Raw genomic sequence first — 18,827 nt, 5'->3', positions numbered from 1 at the left:
GTACCGACTTATTTCAATTGAGTACCCGAACACATGATAAAGTATATGTATTTCTATTATAAATTTTCATTCAAATTTTGGAAAAGCTTTTACGCATGATCTCAAACCCCTATCACGTAGATAAGGCATATATCAACCTCATTGGAATAAACCTAAGGTTTTACGGCTTATTGAGGCTAATGCGTATAATCAAGGAAAATGACATATTTTAAGTTGTTAACTTATCTACGTAAAAGGTTCTCGAAAATACACACAAAAGCTTTTTAAAATTTGAGCCTAAAGTAATTGATATGAACACTTTATCATGTGTTCAGGAGCTCAATCGAAAAAGACTGCAATTCGAGTGTCTTAATAAAATTTATGACAAATTTAAAAGGTTATCGATATATTGTGTCTTCACGATATATAGGTAAATTTATTAGAATAATACGATGGGATTTATATTTGATTTTTTTAAAAGAGTTATTTCATAAGATTTTTTTAAAAGAGTTATTTCATAAGTTACCAGAATAATTATCCAAAGGAGATTAAAGACAAACATAAAGAACAAGATTTGATGATCTCAGAACAAGATTTGATGATCTCAGCTGGCAGACTTCTCAAACCAATAGTCCCATGTCAAGAGTAGAAAAGGATTAATAGAAGTGAATGTTATAAAGTTGATTTTTGAGCAAGTTATACCCTCTGCTTGTTTGTTTTTGTCATTATTTCTTAGGTTCTTTCGAAGCCATAGGATACTGTTTCTTATAGTACTAGCTAAATTTAACAATTTGTGAAGAATTCATTCTAATCACTACCGTTTTATACGAAAATATTCAATTGGATTGATAGATACCTATGATTAGTTGATTACTATTTTATTTTCTTGGAAAAATAATTTTAATTATCAGTAAAGTTATCTTAATTTCACGAGCCTTTTATTGTCAGGGGAGCAAATCGAACTAAAAAATTCACATTAGGTTTAATGATAATTAAAATCGAACGGATGACTTTCACCACGTCAAGATGACACTCTACGCTGGATTATATTCCTTACCTGCCCAATGAGTAATAGAACTGGCTAATTTTAGTTTCCTTGTGCAAATTCATGTGGAAAAAAAAATCGAACACGCAGAGATCAATACATTATCATTAGTGTAAATTCAAGCATAGATATGCTCTATTCCGAGTGCCTTTAACTTGCTAAAAACTAGAATGGACTATAAAGTTAATAAAGATTGTGATTCACCTTTTTTGTATTAAAAAGATTCAAAAATCAAATTACTTAAACCAAAAAAATCATTTTTGCTCAAATGAGATATCTGAAGATAACGAAAACTATAGTTAGTACTCCTTCAGTCTCATATTAGTTGTCATGTTTAGTTTCTTGAGAGTTAATTTAACTAATCTTCAAACTTAGATTGGATTAGTTTAATTTAATATTTCAAAATTACACTTAGTATATTCAAAAACTATATGAAAAGTATTATAATAAGTTGCAGTTTTTTCTAATCAGTATAATGAAGAAAAAATATATCTTAAAAATGTTGATTAAAATTCATATAATTTAACTCTAAAAATTGAGATATGATAAGTATTTTGGTACAGAAAAAGTAATACTAATAGAATTTGACTTTGATCAAGACCCACCAATGACTTAAATTCAAATATCTATCTATCTACTTGTTGACAATTGCCCACATAAACGCTACTGACGGCTGCTATAGGAATTAGAATTGTAAACAAAAAAAAAGAAAGAAAAGAAAACAAGTGGCCATCGGGAAGAAGATATATTCAACAGCCGAAAAAACACGGCTTTTCTTTAACTCCCTGACAGCTGCGCTGACGACACAATTCTTTTTCATTGTTTTTTATTCCATATTAAATACCATCCAAATCGAAAATAATGATACTTTAATACAATCTGGAATGTTAACAACAAACCAATTCAATCATTCATTATTTTAGTAATTTTTCAATCAAACTTCATCAAAACCCAGTCAACGCCTTCCTACAAAGACCCAGCTAAGTTTCACAAACCCATTTCAGAAATCTTCATGGTTTTTGAAACATGTTTGAATCCAGACCAAGAATTGTGTTAAGCTTCCTAGTCCTGGTTTACTTATCCTCAGTTCCATTACCAGTTGAGTCCCAATGCAAGAAAGGTTGTGATTTAGCTTTAGGTTCATTCTATGTATGGAGGGGTTCAAATCTCACTTTAATCTCACAGATGTTCTCCACCAGTATACCTGATATTGTAGCTTACAACAACAAGGTCAATATCCCTAATCAGGATAGTGTCATAGCTGGGACAAGAATTAACATACCCTTCAGTTGTGATTGCTTGGACAACGACGTATTGGGACATTCTTTTCCGTACAAGGTTAAACCCCGCGATACTTATGGTCTGATCGCGAGGAACTACTCCGATGTTACGACTGTGGATTTGTTGAAGAGGTTTAATAGCTATCCTGAGAATAATATCCCTGATAATGTGAACTTAAGCGTGGTAGTGAATTGCTACTGTGGGAATAGTGATGTTTCCAAAGATTATGGCCTGTTTGTTACATACCCTTTGAGGGCTGAGGAGAACCTGACGTACGTGGCGTCAACGGCTAATGTGAGTGCTAATATAATCAGAAGGTATAATCCAGAGGCAAATTTCAGTTCAGGAAAAGGGATCATCTTTATACCGGGAAAAGGTCAGTGTTGATATTTTTCAGATGACGGTCTTTTTGAATTATGTGTTTGTTTTATTTCCTGTTTGAGTACAAAGTTTTATGCCTCTGCTTTAGAACTTTAAGGTTAAAGTCCTAGGAGTAGTAATTTTTGTTCATGCTTTAGTTTGGTGGCAAAAGGGGCAAAATGCTCATTGAAGGAAGGAAGCAGGAACTTTTTTAGGAAACAGGAACCATTTTAGGAAGCAAAGTGTTTTGTTTAAGGGTGACATTGGTTAGAGTTTATTCTTTACTATGAACTGGAGATTGTAGTCTGAATGGATAGAATCAACGAGGATGGGTTTTGATGTGTCTAATGTATAAACACTTGGAAGAAGTGATGGAAAAATTGTACTATCTATTATTGAAAGCCCCAGTTAGTTTAAATACAAGGTATTCCTAAGAAGATCCTAAAGTATATCTAGATAATAATCTATGCCAAAATATAGAAACAAGAGATAATCATAAATAACATAAGGGACAGACATAAACGATTTCTAAAGACAATATCATTAAACGACATCTAAAGATGGTGCTCCAATACGCCGCCCTCAAGTTAGGCGTGTGTCACTAAGCCTAACTCGAACAAATTGAGGTCGAAAGCAGGCTAGGCCAGTGCTTTTATGAGAGTATCAGCTAGTTAATTGATTGATAACATGGACACGAAAAACACGAACTTTATTATGTTCAACATGCTTGCACACAAAATGGAAGTCCATCTCAACATGTTTCATGCGACTGCGAAAGACGGAATTCTTGCTCAAGTAGGTGACAACAATGTTGTCACATTAGATGGTTAGAACTTTCCTTGCTGGAAGACGCAATCCAAGTAGTAGATTGTTCATCCAGAGCATCTTAGCAAGAGCATTGGCCACGACTCTATATTCAACATTTGTTGAAAGCGAGCTAGAATCTTCTATTTTTTAGAGGACAAACTAATGGTGTTTTCTCGAAGAAACAATATATACATTGAGGTAGAGATCGCTGAGATCACTAGCCCAGTCAGCACCAAAATACATTTGGAGATTGAAATCAACATCGGGGGACATACGGATGCCAAATTGACTTGTACCAGAGGTACTGAGAACTCTTTTGTCAGCTTTCAGCTGAAGCTCAGATGGAGCTTGCATAAACTGAGAGAGTTTGTTGACAGCGTAGGATATGTCCGGCCTGGTGAAGGAGAGATATTGCAGTTTGCCTAGTACTTGACGATAGTAAGTGGTTTTTGTCAGCTTGGCTGCATCATCACCTTTGAGCACCTCAGATGCACTCATATGTGTTTCTGACACTTCTGCAATCGTCACTTAGGATTTCCATTGACATAGTTGGCTTGCGAGAGAACAAAATCCATGAGAATGGATTAGTGGTTTTATGGCTAGTTGAGGCTAATGCGTATGATCAAGGGAAATGACATATTTTAAGTGGTTAACTCATATATGTAATAAGCGCCAGAGAATACGCGCAAAATCTTTTCAAAAATCTGAGCCAGAAGTGTCTAATATAAATACTTTATCATGTGTTCATGTACTAAGTCAAAACAAATTGTACGTAATTTGAGTATCTAAATAAAATTTACTAATAAATTTAAGAGGTTATCGATATATTCCGCCTTCAGGTAAATTTATCAGAGTGATGGGATGTATATTTGATTGTTTAAAAAGAGTTCTTTCATAAGTTGCCAGAATTATTATCCAACTGAGAATTCAAGGCAAACATAAAGAACAAGATTTGCACTGTCAGCTGGCAGACTTCTCATGCCACCAGTCACATGTCAGGAGTAGAAAAGGGATTAATAAAAGTGATGCTATAAAGTAGATTTTTGAGTAAGTTATTTATACCCTTTTTCTTGTTTATTTTTTGTCATTATTTCTTTGGTTCTTTCGAAGCCATATGATACTACTTTCTTATGCTAGTAGTTAACTGTGACATATTATAAAACGTCCGTGATGAATCCACTCTAATCACTACAGTGTTTATAAGAAAAAATTCAATTAGATTGGTAAGATATGTATGATTAGTTGATTACTATTCATTCTTTTAGCAAAACGACCCTAATTGCCTAGTAAAGTTATCTCAATTTCACAGTCACATTGAATGATGGTGGTGCATATAACAAATTCAACTAGAAAAATCATATTGAGTATAATATAACTAAATTCGAACTAATGATTTTTACCGCCTTAACTTGACATTCTATGTTGGGTCACATTCCTAATTCCTCACTTAAGGAGAAATAGAACTGGTTAATTCTAGTTTTCTGTGCAAATTTATGAGAAAAAAATCGAAGTAGAAAGAGCCAAATACATAATTATCCGTGTTAATTCGAGCAGAGATATGCTTTGTTCCTGATACCTTGACTTTCTAAAGACTAGAATGGACTATGAAATTAGTAATAACAAGCATTGCAATTTGATATCTACTCTAGTATGATCTTTTGTCTAAGAAAAGATAATTCACTCAAACAAATTTCTTAATTGAAAAAAAAGATATTTGCTCAAATAAAGTATAAGAAAATACCAAAAACTATACTCCTTCCATCCCAATTTATAAGACAATCTTTGCTTTATAGTCAGCCAAAAAAAAAAAAAAAAGAGCACACATTTCTGTATATAGCAACAATTCAAAAAAATTTAAATTTACCTTCTTATCCTTAATAAATGATTTATAACCATACAAATTTCTATAATTTATTTTAGACTATAAATTTTAAAATTGTTCATTTATTTTAAATTTGTATCCAGTTAAACGCTGTATAAGAAATGGGATCGAGGGAATAGTAAATAAACTACTGTAGTTGAATTCGACTTTGGCAAACTGGAAGCATAAAAGGCTTCAATTAAATTTCTATCGACCTAACGGTTGAGGATTGCCGACATTACAAATACTACAAACATAATGCCGCCATAGATGACTGTCTTCAAAAGCTGTAAGAACACGGCTTTCATTAAACTCCCTGACAGGTTCGCTGACGACACAATTCTTTCATTGTTTTGTCCCCATAAATATATTAATATCATATAATTGAAATAATGTACTACTGTTGTGTTAACAACAAACCAATTCAATTATTCCTTCATTATTTTACTAATTTTCAATCCTAACTTTATCATAACTCAGTCAACTCCTTCCTCGAAAACCCAACTAAAAACTTCCCAAAATACATTCTTGAATCAATTTCCCACATACCCATTTCACAAATTTTCATAGTTTTTCATCATTAAGCACAGTTTCTTCAAGAACAAGAAGTGTGTTAAGAAAATTTCCCAAAATACCTTCTTGACTCAATTTCCCACATACCCTTTGTCAAATTTTCATAGTTTCTTCATAAAACATGTTTGAATCAAGACCAAGAAGTGTTTTAAGCTTAGGGGTTTTCTTTATACTAGTTTACTTATCTTCAGTTCCATTACCAGTTGAGTCCAAATGCAAGAAAGGGTGTGATTTAGCTTTAGCTTCATTCTATGTTTGGAGAGGTTCAAATCTCACTTTAATCTCACAATTGTTCTCCACAAGTATACCTGAAATTGTAGCTTACAACAACAAGGACAATATCCCTAATCAGGATAGTGTCATAGCTGGGACAAGAATTAACATACCCTTTCGTTGTGATTGCTTGGATGGGGAGGTATTGGCCCATTCTTTTCCATACAAGGTTAAACCTGGTGATTTTTATGATCGAATCGCGTTTAATTACTCAGATTTGACGACTGTGGATATGTTGAAGAGGTTTAATAAGTATCCGGAGGATGATATCCCGGATACAGGGACCTTAAATGTGACAGTGAGTTGCTTCTGTGGGGATAGTGGTGTTTCTAAAGATTATGGGCTGTTTGTTACATACCCTGTGCGGGCGGAGGATAACATGACGTCGGTGGCTTCAGCGGCCAATGTGAGTGAAGATATAATCCGAAGGTATAATCCAGGGGCGGATTCCAAATTAGATATCGGGTCAGGAATCATCTATATACCGGGAAGAGGTTGGTCTTTATATGTTTGTTTTATTTCTGTTACCAAGTTTTATGCCTCTGATTTAGAACTTTAAGGTGAAAGTCCTAGTGCTTTTTGTTTGTTCATGTTTTAGTTTCGTGGCAAAAGGGGGAAAATGCTCTTTCAAGGAAGGAATTAGGAACTAATTTAGGAAGCAAAATGTTTTGATTAAGGGTGACATTGGCTTAAAGTTTATTGTTTACTATAAACTGGAGTTTGTAGTACAATGGATGGAGTCAATGAGGATTGCACCTCAAGGAATTTTGATGCTGGGCTCGTGCCCAACTTCGTCAAAATATCTTAATTTTATGGCGTTACGCCGACACCCGAATGTGATGAAAAATGAGCAAGGGATTCCAGCACATCGCCGCCTGGGTGTGAGGTAGTATGAGCAAGGGTTCCCGCATCATGGATGGGTGCAATATAAAGAAGTTAGTTCCGCTACATCAACGCAAGGATGTGGTGCAAAACGTGAAAGGGTTTCCACGTTATGGATGAGTATGGGCAAAGAAGCAAGTTCCGCCACACGGTGCCCGGATGTGGTGCAAAATAAGAAAGGGTTCTCGGATCATGGACGGGCGAGGGAAGAAATGCCAGTCCTAGAGAGTCGGATTTAGATTGGTAGCTGGAACATAGGAACATTAATAGGGAAGTTGATAGAATTAGTGGATACTCTAAAAAGGAGGGGAGTTGATATTGCATGCCTTCGGGAAACTGAATGGACAGGACAAAAGGCTAGAGATATAGGTAACACAAGTTATAAATTATGGTATTATGAGATAGATAAAAATAGGAATGGAGTGGGAATTATTGTAGAACTGGGACTTAAAAATAGGAATGGAGTAGAAATTATTGTAGAACCGGGACGTAAAGATAAGGTTGTCGAGGTAATACGAGCTGGGGATAGGATTATTGCAGTATGGCTTCTTTGGGGGAAGGAGACAATCAATGTCATCAGTGCTTATGCTCTGCAAATAGGATATTGCAGGAGCTAAAGCTAAATTTTGGGAGGATAGGGATAACTTGGTTCAAGATATTCCAGGAGATCAACAAATCTTTATAGGGGGGAGATCTAAATGGCCATGTAAGTAAAGATAGCGACGACTTTGAACAAGTACATGGGGGTTATGGTTATGGTACTAGGAATGACGAAAGGATGGTACTAGGCTCTATCAAAATTCACTTTTATTTATGATTTAGTTGTAACTAACACATTTTTAAGAAGAGGGATTTTCACCTAATTACTTATAAGAGTGGGGATAATTATAGTCAAATAGACTTTATCCTTACAAGAAGACGAGATAAAAGTACATGCAAGGACATTAAGGTTATTCCAGGAGAAGTGATGACCTCCCAACAAAGGTTACTAGTCTTAGATATAAAGTTTAGGAGTAGAGAGAGAGAGGTGATGACTATCAAACAACTGTAAATTAGGCGGTGGACATTAAGGGGTGTTAAGGAGTTAGCATTTCAAGAAAAACTTGGGGAGAATGGAGCTTGGGACTTGGATGTAGACGTAGACATCCTATGGAAGGAAATGTTAGGTTGCATTAAAAAAGTAGCAACTGAAGTGTTAGGTGTGTCAAAGGTGTAGGTACTTGACCACAGGAATCTTGATGGTGGAATGAGGAGGTACAAAAAGTTATTAACGCTGAAAGAGAGTGTTATAGGAAGTTGCCAAAGGAGAGGACAAAAAAGCTTTTGAAGAATACAAAAGAGATAAGAAGGTTATTAGTAAAGTTTGGGGTAAGCTTTAGATGACTTGTATCAAAAGGCAGGGACACGAGAAGGATAGAAAGAAATGTTTAAACTAGCACGACTAAGAGAGAAAAAGGGTAAGGATTTAAACCAAGTAAAGTGTATTAAGGATGATTCTCAACAAGTGTTGAGATGAGATAATTAGATTAAGGAGAGGTGGAGAGACTACTTTGATCAATTGTTCACCTCGAACTAAGAGAATACCCTTTTATAACCTCCACACATCTCTGAATGATGAAAACTTTAGCTACACTCCTAGAATTAGGCCGACTGAGGTAAAGGATGCCATGAAAAATAGTGGGGATTCATAAAGCTTGTGGTCCTGATAGTATCCCTATAGAGGTTTGGAAGTGTATCGGATATGTTAGAGTAGAATAGCTCAGCAGGCTATTCAATACTATACTAAAAAGTAGTAAGATGCCCAATGAGTGAAGAAAGCATATCCTGATTCCGATTTATAAGAACAAAGGAGATATTCAAAGTTGTGCAAACTATCGTGACATTGAACTAATGAGTCATACGATGAAATTCTGGGAAAGAGTGATAGAGCGTAGACTTAGCAACACGACAATAGTGAAAGAGAAACAGTTTGGATTTATGCCTAGTAGACTGTAGATCTACCACAGAGGCTCTTGCTAAGAAGATTGATGGAAATCTACACATGGTGTTTATTGATCTAGAGAAAATACATGATAAGAGTACCATATTAAATAGATAAATGTCATAAAGGACATGCATAAAGAGTCTGCCACTAGCGTGAAAACAATAATAGGGGATATAGATGTGTTTCCTGTAACAGTGGGTTTACACCAGAGCTTGACATTGAGCCCTTACTTCTTTACACTAGTTATGGACGAGCTAACCTACATAATACAAGATGAGGTCCCATGATATATGCTATTTGCCGATGATATTGTGTTAACTGACGAAACTAGCGAGAGTGTAAACCAAATGCTTGAACTATGGAGAAGCTCTTTAGAGAGAAAGGGTTTTAGGATAAGCAGAAGTAAGATTGAATACATGCATTGCAGGTTTAGTCTGAGAAGAGAGAAAGTGTGATGAGTCATGAGACTAGATGGGATTGCAGTGCCCAAATGCAAACAATTTAGAATCTAGGCTCGTCGTTTCAAGATAAAAATGCCTACCAAAGTGAAAGGTAAGTTCCTTAGAACAACTATAAGACTGGCTATGTTATATGGTAGTGAATGTTGGCCTGCTAAAGTCCTACATATCCATAAGATGAGTGTTGCAGAGATGCGAATGATAAGATGGATGTGCGATCATACCAGATTATATAAGACTAGAAATAATCACATTCACCAGAAGGTACAAGTAGCACACAGTGAGGATAAATGCGAGAAGATCACTTGAGATGGGTTAGGCGTGTTCTGCGACCTACAGATGCACCGGTCCATAGTTGTGAGGCTATGGTAAGTGAGGGTGTTAAAAGGGAACGGGGTAGACCTAAAATCATATGGGAGGAAGTTGTCTCGAAAGTCCTACACATGCTTGGTATCAATGTAGACTTGGCTAAGATAAGGCACAATAGAAAAAGAATGATCCATATATTCCCTCCGGATCAAAAGGAGTGTCCACTTAGCCGCACACCCCTTAAGAAAATACTAACTCCTAAAATAAATAGGTAATTTGACTAAACTGCCCCTAATTAAATAGGTATTGGGATTTTATCATGTAGCACTTTATAGGCAAATCTAGAAAAATAAGGTTAATTCTTTCTTGATTTGATAAGTGGACACTCTTTTTGCCCCAAGAAATAAAAAAAAAAAAAAGCTAAGTGGACACTCTTTTGATCCGGAGGGAGTAGGTGATAACTACTAGTTGAGATAGGTTTTAGACTTGTTAGGGAACTTCTAATATTATTATTATTACAACAACAACAATAACATACCCAGTGTAATCCCACATAGTGGGGTCTGGGGAGGGTAGAGTGTACGCAGATCTTACCTCTACCTTGGCAGGTCAATATTATTATTATTATTAATAATTTTTTAACTCATTTTTCATTTTTATTTTAACTAGTATGATGATGATATGATATGAGCTTAATTAAATGAAGAAATGAGGATTCATGTAGCTGACCTCAACTTGTTTTGGGACTGAGGTGTAATTGTTGTTGTTGAACCCTTTTCATTCCTTTCTTTTTGGCGTGATGCACAGTATATTAGTGACCAATTGAACTTCAGCATTGTCATCTATCTTGGTTCTAAAGTTGTTCCTACATCCATGGACTAAAGAGGTTCAAAGTTCACGACCAACTCTAGTAGTGCTGCACTGCTCGTAGGTGAAAAATTTGACGGTTCTTCAAGCATAATAATCTTGTGTAAAACTCCTATGATTTAGAAAATGCTTTTGATTAGCAAAATTCTAGCTATACCAGCTGAGTTTATCACTGGGCTCCGTAATGGCAACAACAGGCCAGTATTCACAAATAGCAGAAGCACAACTGAGTGACTGTTGCTTGGCTTCTTTGAGCTCTTCAATCTGCATCCCGGGATCATTTCTTCACACTGCAGATATTTATAACATGGAATGCAAATGTCGAAGATTAAGAGTTTCATTTACCCTCGAAGAGAATTAGATGAAATAAATGTAGAATAATCTTATAAAAAAATGATCTTTAATTTTGTCATTGATAGTAAAATATCTAGAGGTATACCCTTTTGGAAACACAAACAAAGCCCTTCAAGTATTTTTCAGAACTGCTTTGGTTGTCTGAAGATCAAACAGTAAGTGCTTCACAAAAAGAAACACTTTAAGAGCAGAGTTTTGCTTTTGAGGATCTTTACTGTCCATAATGGCTACAGAATGAAAGCTAAAACGCTTCTTATATGAAAAAAAGAAAAAAGGGCTTGCGTGAGTCTATTTTTTCTTGATTCTTATTTGGGTACCTGGGTGGAGCAGGACTAACTAGTCTTTCCTAGAGCAATCTCAAAATGAAATACCAAAAATGCGATATTGTTGTGTTCTAAAGACAATGAGTTTTGTAACCTGACTCAAGTCTGTGTCTTGTACAAATGCAGTTCTGCTAAGATTCTGATACGCTCATTTCTGCTAAGATTCTGATACGCTCATGTACCTCTCTGTTTCCCGTTATGTTAGTGTGAGCCCGCATGGTCCCCTCTTTCAATCTATTTTTGAAATGATAGTGTAAAGAATGGATCTTGGGCCTAACTCAACCTCAAAAGCTAGCTCATGAGGGGAGGATTGCGCAAGTCCATATAAGGAGACCAAGTAACCCATCCACAACCGATGTGGGAGAATCAATAAGAAGACCAGAAATCCACAACCGTTTGGTAGAATCCAGTGAATTTTTGGTAACTCTGTAAATTTATTTGTGCCCGGAAGAAGTCATAGTTTGATTGTTAAGGAATCTCCTAAAAGAGACTGCTTCTGATTTTGATACTCTCTAGTCTCTACACCATAGGGCATAGCTTACTTGATCAATCTTCCCTCTTTAATCCATTCCAATTCCTTGACCTTTTTCACACAATGCTAAAGTTTCTCGGTAACAGAAGGTCAAAGTTAAAGAAACTGATAAACTTCAAATTAATTTTAGCTTTGACATCTTTTGATCTTACTTCGTCTTCACACGTTTTACTAATTAATGAATTTATATTTTATATAGCTGACCAGCTTCAGTATAATGGTGCTTTTGATGTTTTTGTTTTCAATATCTGCATAGTCTAAGTTGGCCAACTAAAATTGGAGAGAGGTAACACCTTTAGTACAAATACTTTGGCTGTTTTAGTGCTTGTGCCTGCTTTGGTTATTTCTTTTTCATGTTTCTTAATGTTAATGTATAAACAATGTTTGAATCATCATTTCTTTCATTTTGCAGATAAAAATGGGAACTTTCCGCCACTGCCAACAAGGTAGCTCATTAATATTTGATGTTAAAATCTGATCATCTTGTTCTCTATTGATCTTCCAATCGCTATCACATTGCTGACGTTTGTCATTTGTATTGTTTCTGCCCTCTAATTTGCAGCACAGGTGGTTTGGATCTTTCCTCGTCTTCAGTGTTGGCTTATTTGTTATCCGTTTTCAGACCATTCATGATAATAAAGGAAGTCCTTTAACCTACCTACTCTTACTTATCGTTCTATGCTTCTAAATAATTAGGTATGTCTGGTGGAGCAATAGCTGGGATATCTATAGGAGCAATAGGAGTAGTCTTGCTGTTGGCTGCTTTGGTTTATGTAGGATATTATAGGAAGAAAGCGAAAAAGGGTTTGCAGCTCTCATCCGAAGACCACCTCCGTCAGTCTGGTCATGGTTGGTGTCAATCCCTATTTTCCCGTTCTTACGACATTCATTTATTTGACGTACATTATTTCTTAAGGTGCTTATACTTAGATCACTTTAAGGCTGAAAAAGCAATTTAAAGTAGTTGATTTCTTTGTTGGAGTTGAATATTTCCTTTACTTATGCTGCCAACCTTTAACAAGTATTGGAATGGTAGAAAGCAACATTTATAAGTCAACTTATATGTTAACCTTTTGTCTGGATTAGGCCCAGAAGGAAGCACATCAGTTAAAGCTGCAGATTCTGGTCGCAAGGGTGATGGCGGGCTTTCAGGCATAACTGTGGATAAATCTGTTGAGTTCACTTATGAAGAGCTTGCTACTGCAACTAATGACTTCAGCATTGCTAATAAAATTGGACAAGGTGGTTTTGGTGCAGTTTACTATGCTGAGCTCAGAGGCGAGGTGAGCTATTGTTAAATTTTACGTATAACCTATTATATTATGAAAGAAGTGATTTTTTTAGTTCTGATCTAATGAAGTAAGTGGGTAAACAGTAATCCAGAGAAAGGAGGAATTAGTTATAGCAAAGAGCAGGGAAGGCAAATGCAGAAGAACATTCAACAAACAAACGAATGGCTTAGTCATGTGGTCATGTTCTGGTGATGCATTGGCATACATAATTTCTCTATTTTACTTCTCGGTATAACCTATTATATTATGAATCAAGCGATTTTTTTTAGTTCTGATCTAATGAAGTAGGTGGTTAAACAGTAATCCATAGAAAGGAGGAATTAGTTATAACAAAGAGCAGGGAAGGCAAATGCAGAAGAACATTCAACAAATAAATGAATAGCTTAGTCATGTGGTCATGTCCCGGTGATGCATTGGCATACATCATTTCGTGCATACTTTGCATATATGTTAATCCTAACCAACACTGAATCATGATTTCACTTCTCCAGTGGGTGGGATATCCCATGATTTTTCTGTAATCATTCTTATTTGTAAAGTTTTAACCATAACCAACTTAAAGAATTATTCAAGTATCTTTGTTCCCAATACTTATTGTGCTGTTAACTATTTCAGAAAGCTGCTATCAAGAAAATGGACATGAAAGCTACAAGGGAGTTTCTAGCTGAATTGAAGGTTTTGACAAATGTTCATCACCTGAACCTGGTAAAACTTAACTTCCCTGCCACTGGAGGCATGTCTATTTTGATACTCTTCTCATTTTCTCATTTGAGGATTGCTCTTGAGACTTTTTTTTAACTTATAGAGAGAGAGAGAGAGAGAGAGAGAGAGAGAGAGAGAGAGAAAGAGGGAGGGTGTTGGGGGGGGGGGGGGGGGGGGGGTGTTGTTCAATACTAATGCAATATCATTTCAATGAACTAATTCAAAATAAATGACGTCTCAGCATGTACTTCAATGTTTGTTATGATCCTTGTAACCTGTACTTAGTGTACCCTAGTTGTTACAATCTGCCATCCATTTACAACTGAATAATTTGCTTGAAATGCACCTAGAGACTAGAGTGCTCAGATTACAGAAGAGAATTAAGGCCTAAAAGTCTCTGTAACTTTGCATCTACTTGATGCCTTTTCTAATGAAATTTGTTTACTTTACCAAAAAAAAAAAAAAGAGAATTAAGGCCTAAAAGGGAAGGGGTGCACTAAAGCTAAAAGAACAATGGGTGCTTGAGGAATTAAAATCATAGATACAGATTATTAATTATATTATAAAGTTATCATGTGATGAGTGGGTGTTTTGTTTTGGTGCGGGGTATGACACTTCAGGAAGGATATGTGACCACTGTGACAGGATCAAAATCCACTTTCTTGATTGCTTCAACTAAGAGATTCCAGGGGATTCGTTACATCTGTTATTGGGGTTTGTAGTTTGGACAGGGATCTTCAACATTCTTAAATGGGAGGGATGTTGAAACTCAAAACATGGTGTGATTCTTCTTTTCTATACGCTTGACCTATTGTTTCATTGATATTGAGTGCAGGTGCGGTTGATAGGCTATTGTGTTGAAGGCTCCCTCTTTCTTGTATATGAATATGTTGAGAATGGTCACATAGGCCAACATCTACGTGGTACAGGTATCTTTGATGTTAACTAATCACAATTCACATGTCAGAATTAACCACTCTTTCAGTAATAGTTAAGTTCCTTAAAGAACTTATACTCAATCTGGTATATTTATCTCCAGGAAGGGACCCATTGCCATGGTCTAAGAGGGTTCAAATTGCTCTAGATTCAGCTAGAGGTCTTGAGTACATACATGAACATACCGTACCAGTTTACATCCATCGTGATATTAAAACAGCAAATATTCTGATAGACAAAAACTTCCATGCAAAGGTTTGTCAAGGCACCTTTTTTGTGTTTGTCTACTGAGGGAGGCTTTTTTGTAATCGTGTTAATCGTCTGATTTAGGTTGCAGATTTTGGTTTAACGAAACTGACTGAAGTTGGAAGATCATATTTGCGAAGACGACTTGTGGGTACATTTGGATACATGCCTCCGGAGTAAGTGTTTTCCCATTTTGAATGGAAGCTTTAAAAGTAGGAACGGTGCTATTCCTTACCCTATTTCTTTCTTTGAAGAAGATAATCTATTATTATTATTATTATTATTATTATTAGTATTATTATTATTATTATTAATTGTTCGGATAATTATGTTTTCTTTCTTTTAAATGACTGGTCGACGGGAAAAGGGTAGTTATTATTTCAAAACCAAGGTTTTCTCAACATCTTGCTTAAAGCTTAAAGGTTTAAGTCATCGACAGACCTTTGAACTTGTCCAAAAATTTCACTTGGACACCCAACTGAGCCCAGTACCATCTAAACACTTAACTTCTACCCAAAATGCGTCATTTAGACACCTCTAGCTTAAACCAAAAGTAAGAAACAATGCGTGTAGTTCACACTTGCTGATGTGGTAAAAAAAGCCAATATAAAAGAGACACGTGGCCTTTAATTCCACATAATCCAAATATAACAATAAATACAAAAATCTATGTTTTTTCAACATTAATAAAAAAACAAAAAGAAAAAGGGAACTATCTCTCTCTTCTCAGTCATGTTCCCAATACCCATACTCTTCTCTTCACACTTTCATCCGCCATTGATGACCCAGGTTCCCAATTTCTTCTTCCTTTTCAATCCTCTATCTTTACTGATATATATGTATATATATTCACTAACCTTCACTTTTTAATCTCTTTCATGTCTATCCGAAAATCCCTCTCCTTTCTCCCTTTTAATTCATTAGAAATTTCATTGTTTTTCTTCAATCATGATGCCTGGTGGCAAATGATACTAACATAATTCAAGTATTTCCGGTTCTTCTTCGTCCTCTTTCAGTGAAGGTTGTGGCAATGTAGTGTCGGGGTGGCGTGTATGGTGTATGACTTCGTGTTTTAGGGGTTTTATCTTTGAAAAAATATTAATAAAGTTATTTTTGGGTCAAAATTGGTATTGATGTATACTGATAACGGGGCGGTATGATTTTTTACTGGCGATGTTTAATTGTGATTATGTGGGTGTAAGGTGTGAATGGAGGAATCAAGAAGTGAAATATTGGTGGCTTCAAAATTTTTGAAGAGCAAAAATATTATGGAGATGGGCGGGTTCGGTTCTGGTGGAAAACCATGATGGGTTTGGTGATAAAGGCAGTTGTTGTGGCGGTGGAGGTTGACACAAAAGTGGTGGAGGCAGTCAACGACGGTGGGTGGAGAGAAGATGGGACAAAAGAGAAGTAGTGAAATTATGTTTCTATTTAATTGGCCATGGATGGTTTTAGAAGAGGTAGGGGTAGGCCGAAAAAGTATTAGGGAGAGGTGATTAGACAGGACATGGCGCGATTCTAGAACTCATGCCCCACTTAAAGGATATGACCTTAGATAGGAGGGTTTGGAGGACCTAGATTAGGGTAGAAGGCTAGTAGATAGGCTCGTTATCTTTCCTTATTAGTAGTGGCATTATCGCAGTATAATTTCTTGTGCTTAATTACGATTTACTATTATTAATTAATTAAGTTAGCTGTTGCTTTGATTTCAAAGGAAAATATTTCCTATACTTTAATTATCATATTTTATTTGTGTCGCTTTCGTTATTTGCATTTCCACATCGCTTATGAATTTCTTAGAAAAATTTGATATCACCTCTTTTTATGCTTTTTTTGAGCCAAGGGTCTTTCGGAAAGAAAGTTACCGTCCTATTATTGGTACTAGTGTATTAAATGAGATCTTCTAGACCCCACGTTGTGGGATTTCACTGGGTGGTATGTTGTTGTTGTTTAATTGTTTTTTCTTCCATTGACACTTGTCATTGGGGCCCATGTAGCAACAATATTAATGCAGTTCACGCTCTCATAAGCAGTGTGCAACACGCACAGTGCCAAGCTGGAGCGATGTGTCCAAGTGGCACAGTAAAAGTCTTCTTGGAGGGTTCAGATGGTACGGGTCTCAATTTGGGGGTCTAAATGAGTTTTACGGACAAGTTTGAGGGTCTATCCATGACTTAAGCCAAGCTTAAATTGTTGTTTTCTAATTAAAGCATTTTTTTGAGGGCCTCATGTGACAGAATTGCACATTGCTTTTCTACAGGTATACTCTCTCTCCTAAAGTTGATGTCTACGCTTTTGGTGTTGTCCTATATGAACTAATTTCAGCCAAGGAAGCGATAGTCAAACCAAATGGTTCTGTTACTGAATCAAAGGGTCTTGTTGCTTTGGTAAATTTCTTTTGCCTTTTTTCTTTTTTCCAATGGAACGGATTGCATGGACCCTTTATCAGCTTTAGCAGAATCATTGGATTATATCTTTGCTATTCATTCCTGTTATTAGTCTCCAATTTGACAGGCAATTTAAAACTCACTGTAATTCATAATTATGTAACACTGTGATGCTAGTTTTTGGTAATATACTGATACGTATTTTGCCTTCTGATGATCATAGTTTGAAGAAGTACTTAATCAGCCAGATCCTGATGAAGACCTTCAAAAGCTGGTTGACCCAAGACTTGGAGACGACTATCCCCTTGATTCAGTCCGGAAGGTATAAGATTTTAATTGAAACTTGCATTGGTAGCTGCAATAGTTTTTTTTTTTTTTCGGCGTCTTACAAAAGTTCATGTCTTCACCAATTACAGATGGCACAGCTTGCCAAAGCTTGCACCCAGAAAAATCCCCTAATAAGACCAAGTATGAGATCAATAGTGGTTGCACTGATGACCCTCTCTTCGTCGACAGAAGATTGGGATGTTGGATCTTTCTATAAAAATGAAGGTCTGATAAATCTTGTGTCTGGAAGGTGGTAAACCAAGATCTTACTTCCACGCGCAATTAATATCTCATCCAGATCCTTGCTTGCGAACGAGACCGAGACCATGTTGTTTAAGCATTGGATCAGTGTACTTACTATTTGTGCAGTGTGACTTGTGTAGTACTTGCTTGAATAGTGTAAGAGAGCATAGAAAGATGTCTTGATTTGTAACATTTAGGACAAAGTAACCTTCTTTGTGAGTTAGATATGGAACATTTCCTCATGGCAAAATACATTGTTTTCTTTGTTGTCTGCTGCTGTGACGAGCAGTGTTTATTGTTGTCCCACATTGTAGATCAATTCAGTCACACGTCTGAAAAATACAGAATTACTTCTTCATATGTTCGTTTCTTATGGCTGTTATGCGAGAATCTAGTTCTCTTCATACTCTTCATATTTGATAGCTTAGCAATTTCATCTTTGATGAGTTATTGGAAAAAAAAAAGGCGGTTCTTTAAAGTCATTAGGAAAGAAAGATTTGAGAGATACTTAAAATTTCGGAGGGATACATTAATTTATCTTACAGAGTAAAGTCAGCCTCTGTGATTGAATTGTAAGTTTGAATAGAAGCTAGAAAACCTATTTCCATACAAATTTGACTACAAAAATTTATTTAGACTTTTATTTTAAAAAATTACGTAATAAATTTTAAATCCTAAACAATTCTGATTTTCTATCTCAACTTTAAATTAGTCTCTAGCAAGAAGTCTTCATTTGCTTTCCTAAAGAAAAAGATTGTTGAGAAAGTTTTGACAGTTCAAAGATGATAGCACTCCCACAAGCAATG

The 18,827-nt window shown here is 35.8% G+C and overlaps 1 protein-coding gene across 1 annotated transcript; it reads left to right on the top strand.

Moving 5' to 3' along the window:
- Positions 1–1,756: 1,756 nt before the first annotated feature.
- On the top strand, positions 1,757–18,379 carry LOC132045400 (lysM domain receptor-like kinase 3). Its single transcript, XM_059435987.1, has 12 exons — positions 1,757–2,681; positions 12,301–12,334; positions 12,451–12,455; positions 12,585–12,737; positions 12,975–13,171; positions 13,796–13,885; positions 14,718–14,811; positions 14,922–15,073; positions 15,149–15,240; positions 17,325–17,451; positions 17,675–17,773; positions 17,868–18,379. Exons 1-12 carry the CDS (start codon positions 2,051–2,053, stop codon positions 18,033–18,035), a joined length of 1,842 nt encoding a protein of 613 aa, XP_059291970.1. The 5' UTR covers positions 1,757–2,050; the 3' UTR covers positions 18,036–18,379.
- The last annotated feature ends 448 nt before the right edge of the window (positions 18,380–18,827 follow it).

Source organism: Lycium ferocissimum, unplaced genomic scaffold (assembly GCF_029784015.1).
Source record: "Lycium ferocissimum isolate CSIRO_LF1 unplaced genomic scaffold, AGI_CSIRO_Lferr_CH_V1 ctg657, whole genome shotgun sequence".
NCBI classification, from domain to species: Eukaryota; Viridiplantae; Streptophyta; class Magnoliopsida; order Solanales; family Solanaceae; genus Lycium; species Lycium ferocissimum.
This window is presented reverse-complemented; position numbering and strand designations above follow the sequence as displayed.